The 4977-nt window shown below is 42.5% G+C and overlaps 1 protein-coding gene and 1 long non-coding RNA gene across 2 annotated transcripts in view; one reads left to right on the forward strand and one right to left on the reverse strand.

Moving 5' to 3' along the window:
• Window positions 1-1858: 1858 nt before the first annotated feature.
• The window catches only part of LOC113977158, a 12591-nt gene continuing 9472 nt past the window's right edge, over window positions 1859-4977 (forward strand). Inside the window, exon 1 of the long non-coding RNA XR_003537274.1 lies at window positions 1859-2753. This is a non-coding gene — a long non-coding RNA (uncharacterized LOC113977158). The remainder of the gene's footprint in view (window positions 2754-4977) is intronic.
• RBP7 (retinol binding protein 7) overlaps window positions 3012-4977 on the reverse strand; it is a 3444-nt gene continuing 1478 nt past the window's right edge. Inside the window, exons 2-4 of the mRNA XM_027703031.1 lie at window positions 3894-4072; window positions 3538-3639; window positions 3012-3259 (exon numbers count right to left, since the gene is read on the reverse strand). Coding sequence (XP_027558832.1) covers window positions 3209-3259; window positions 3538-3639; window positions 3894-4072 — 332 coding nt within the window. The 3' untranslated portion in view covers window positions 3012-3208. The remainder of the gene's footprint in view (window positions 3260-3537; window positions 3640-3893; window positions 4073-4977) is intronic.

Here is a 4977-nt window from a genome sequence, read left to right on the forward strand (position 1 = left end):
GGGGCGGGGCGTCCGTGAGGGGCGGGAGAACGGCAGGAGGAGCGAGAGGTCCGTGAGGGGTCCGGGGAAGGCGGGTTTAGGAATCCGTGGAGGGTCTAAAGAAGGAGGAGTTGAGTCCACCAAGAGTCTAAGCAAGGCGGGCTCAGGGTCCGTGAGGGGTCCGGGGAAGGCGGCCTCGGGGGTCCGTGAGGGCAGGGAAGAAGGGCAGGAAGGAGCAGCTCCCTGAGGCGTCGCCGCCTGCCCGGGGTCGGTTGCAGCCCCTCAGGGCCGCCGCGGTCCGAACGGGGTGAAGCTGCTGAAGCCTTCCCCGCTCCGGTGGGTCCGTACATGTTAATCCCTTCCCATTGACGAGGGAGTGAGAATCCCCAGGCTTTTTACCTATTTACTGCAGTCTGTGTAACATATCGACGGAAAACCGAGGCACTGAGACCCTGTTGAGCACTGGGCCCTCAGCCTTTCCTAGATGAAGTTTGAACCTGAAGTATTTTTTTTCCTTATTGCCAACTTTTCTGCACCTAGTTTTTTCATTATACCACAGAATGGTATCTTTGCAAAAGATATTCATCTTTTCCCTCGAGGAAACCAGACAGATTAGCTGTGAGTACACTGGAGGGTCACCACCCCCCGCTTGGCTTGTTTGATCAGTTATATACAGGTAAAAGGGAACAGGATTTTTAAAAGTTGTCATTTGGAAGGGGATAAACAAATTGAGAGCTGCATCAGCAGGTTTTTAGCCCAGGATGAGCAGGCACTAGTCATAAAACCTGAACAGGGCAGCGGGGTTGAGTCAGCGAAGGAAAGAATCCCATAAAAGCTGGACAACAGGATGTTCTAAGATGGAACTAAACTGGTCTGTATGAGCAATTAGGACATAGTTTCATACACACTGCAAATAATCACATAGCAATAAAATTGATCCAAGCTTTGAAATGGGTATATGAGGCAGGTAGGATGCTTGGTCTCGCGTTTTTATGTACATTTTTAATGTATTGATCTAAATTTTTTTGAACAAAATGTTTTTGATGACTTAACTGAGGTGCTCAGAAAGGAAACAAAGAATTTTTTAAATAATTGGATCATAAGATATACTGTTGGTCTTTTTATAGAACATATGTATATTGTTACCTTTGATTTTTAGATTACACTTCATTTTGTGTTTACCTTCTTGGGATTTTTTTTTTTAAGAAAATTGAAGTGGTCTGAAACACCTTTGAATAAAACCCTTCAAGTGCTTCTCTGGGGAGCTCTGCTCTTGTCCTTCAACTCTATAATTCAAGTTCATATCTTTTTGGCAAAGGCTATCTTAATGTCTTTATTTGCCCCCACTTCCAGAACGCGTGACTGCTCCCTTCCTTTTTTCCACCACAAATTTCAAGGTCTTTAATTCGTGTTTTATGAAAGCGTGTGGGTTGCTTTGCACAGAAATGAAATCAGAATAAGCAGTTTTGTCACTGTAGTAGCTTCTCTCAGCCCTAAGATCTCCAGAGCATCCTCAAACAAGTTCTTCGTGGCATTACCTGCTTCCAGACCAGCAATTTGAAGTAGGAAGGCAGCAATAAAAAAAAATCACTCTGCTGATAAAAACTCTTCTATTTTTATCAGGAAGGGCTTCCTAACAGCAGCCTCATTAAGGAGTTATTACACTTCCAGTCATGCAGGTTTCTAAGGCTGCCTTTTTCTGATTTCTCCTTGGAGCCTCTCTCTGTACCAACAGAGTTAAGGTCATCGTTGCCTTTCTGCATTGCTTCTCCCACACCTTTCACTGGAAGGCACAGCTTGAAAGCTGTGGGGTTTGAGAAGATCTTCACAATTTAACACTTAAAACGTTCACGAGTTAAATGTAGATACAGCACGTTGCAGAAGCGCCATCCAGTGGAGCAGAAAACTCCATGTGGCTGCTGCTGTATTTCATTGATAGATGTGAGCAGGGCTGCTGCCTGGGTTTGTTATTTCTATTCGAATAACGCTGTAACAGCAAGTTTATTTTCAAATAAATGAAAAGCTACTCAGTTCCAGAAGGAAGACACTGTCAGGATCCATAGAATAAACACCAGGCGTTTTACTGGTCCCCACGTTTCCTTAACTGTGTAAAGACCATTAGTTCTTTTCTTCTTATTATTTTGGAAACCAGCTCACACTTACACAGGCCTTTAGTAATTATGGGAAGGTCAATCTAACTAAAACCTTTGTAGGCTTCAACAGATTTTGTTTGACTTTGGTGGTGGCTTTAAACTTTCTCAACTGATAGGAAGTATCAGGAAGGTGGTGCTACTCATGTTTCAAAATGTCAAGGATTATTTTTTCATGTAAAGTAATTAAGTTGCTAAGCTAATGCTAGAGTTAAAACTCCTTTTCCACTCCTGATACACTGTTAATGCTACCAGCAACGTGCACCAACTCACTTCACTTGTAACTGCCAAGTTGAACTCACCACTTCCCTGTGATCACACGAGGCGGAATAAAACCTGCTGCTCCATGACCTTCTGTAATATTGCACAAAGAAAAACGTTTAACCTCATTGAACAGCTGGATGCAAAATAATGTGAACTAAAGGAGCATCGTTTTCACTCTGTGTATGTGCTTATAGAGTTCACTTATTTTGCAGACTGGAGTCTCCCTGGATTACTCAGACCCGTCTTCATTGTTCTGGGATTTGACCCCAGGCTGGTTTCCTCTGCCAAACTCAGCTGTGGAGAAGGAAGCAGCTATGGCACAGTGTGGGACCTCACACTACACATGCAAGATACAGGCAAGTGAGTTAACTACTGCTCTGCATCTTAAAGAGAAACATTTTGAACAATAAATCTGTATTCTTTGTTGTTTGCTTCATTGTTTATCTTCCCTACCATCATTACCCCCATTTTGTTTGATGTTGACATGCCCCTTTAGAATTGGGATTCTTTAGAATTCTTGTTTTAATGCAGACTCTTAGTTAACCAGAGACCCAGGCCACATCACCTGGGTTGGACTTTTTCCTACAGAAACACATTCAAACTAAGGTACTTGAGATTAGTTTGGTTTGGGGCATTTATTAGCAAAAATCAGATTTTTGACACTGGCAACAGCACACTTATTTCCTGAGCCAGAAACCATTCAGGTTAATAGGTACAAGGGATCCCATCTTGGCTGTAGAATCGTCCCTGGATATGAAGTGTGGCTTCCTGGGTAGAGTTGTCTCTGCAGGGAGGAGCCAGGACAACACCCAGATTCAAGCTCTCTTGAAGACCTGTCTGCACACTTGGTTCTCACAACGAAGCTCCTATCAAAAAAAAACACCAAGAAACAAGAGTATAGATGTGTATAGTAATCAAAGGAGCTGCTTCCCAAAATGAACATAAATTCTTTGACCCCAGTCTGGCCATGTATAATAACTTATGCTTGACATTACAGTGAAGTTATTTCAAAGCAGAATGTGCTTGCCATGTATCATCCATTACAAATACTACAGAGCTAGAAGACTTGTGCACACCATGGCCACATTATAGATCTTGTTTTGGTCATATAGAGACAGAATTAGTAGGAATTTGAAGTCAATACCAGGTGGAGGTCATCTCCTTCAAGCCAGTGAGTCCAGCCCCTGTTCTTCTTTTCACCAGTCTGGACACAGACAAGTTTGTCATTTTCCCAGGTAACCAGGCTCTGTGGAACAGGAAACAAAAAAGTGTTTCTGCATGTCTGTCTCAGTTTTGCAAAATACTCATAGACAATGTCTATTTTCCTTCATAAAAGAGGACCTAAATACTACTCCTGAGTGAAACTCCTTGTCTGTAACTCAGGCTCCTCTGTGTGGCATTACAAAGACTATTTTTTAAACAATTTCAGCTCAAGTATCTGGATTGATCATGGCATCTTAATTTTGTAACAGCCTCTTGATTTTATATATGCATTCTTACCTTGCATTTTCTGTTATCCAAGCCTTTATTATCCTCTTCAAACTCTTGTCCCACTTTGAACTCCAGCAAATAATCTCTGAATGTGCTGGTGGTGTGGATATGGAAGGAATCACCATCTTGTTTGATCACCTTCTGAGGCTTCAGCACTTTGGCTATTTTGCGTGTTGCAAAGTCAATACCTTGGACAGGAAGCAAAAAGGTCAGAGTTGTATTTCTTACCAGCCATTTGGACAGCCAGCACTTAACCTGATTTACTACTAGAGGCATCTCTTAGGTAGTTTTGTTCCTTGGTCAGAACCTTTTGTTTTCTTCAAAGCTGCACATTACACAGATTCAGTTGTCCTCTTGTACATTTTACTCTTTGGAAACCAGTGTACTTGTTGCCCAATTCCTATGCAAGATTTGTAGGACTTTGGGTCAAAATACTCCTTTAGGAGTTGGTTTGCCACACACAAACACCTCAAGCTTGATCTCAGACTTACCCCTTACTTACTTAGAGGAAATAGTTAGTGCCTATTCTCATCCTTTGTTGGAGGAAAGGAAATGTAAGAGTTAACAAGAACTCTCTGCACCCTCTACCTTAAATAGGACAAAATGAAGAGCAGTCCCAAAATGAATTCCTCAGGCTTGTTTTCAGGACATATCACTTGCTATTAGCACTTTTTAAGTACAAATATAAACCATCACACTTGTCAAAAGATTTCCTGGTTGTCTGTAATGATCAGTCAGTGACAAAATCCTGATGTTCCTGGTAACACTGAGCTCCAGGCAGTGCCTCTAGAGTCTTTTCCATTTCTCCAGTGAATGTTTCCTTAGAGGAACAGGCAGGCAGTTGAAGCACATTACATCCCAATAGCATGCTTAGAGTTAGGGTTTCTGGCAGGGGCATGGGTAAAATGGGGGCTGTGCATTAATTAATTTAGTTGCTTTTGCCACCTAGATTAAAACTATCATTTTATAGGAACACTAGAAGTTTCTCCCTTCATGCAGGCTGGGGTTGTGATCCTGCCAGGGTGTGTTCAGCGACCATGTGTTGGACCATATGGCCCTGGATTCAGTCTGTGCCACTCTGGGCATTCCAGAT

The sequence above is a fragment of the Neopelma chrysocephalum genome, unplaced genomic scaffold (genome assembly GCF_003984885.1).
Source record: "Neopelma chrysocephalum unplaced genomic scaffold, ASM398488v2 Primary Assembly neopelma1_200, whole genome shotgun sequence".
NCBI lineage: Eukaryota > Metazoa > Chordata > Aves > Passeriformes > Pipridae > Neopelma > Neopelma chrysocephalum.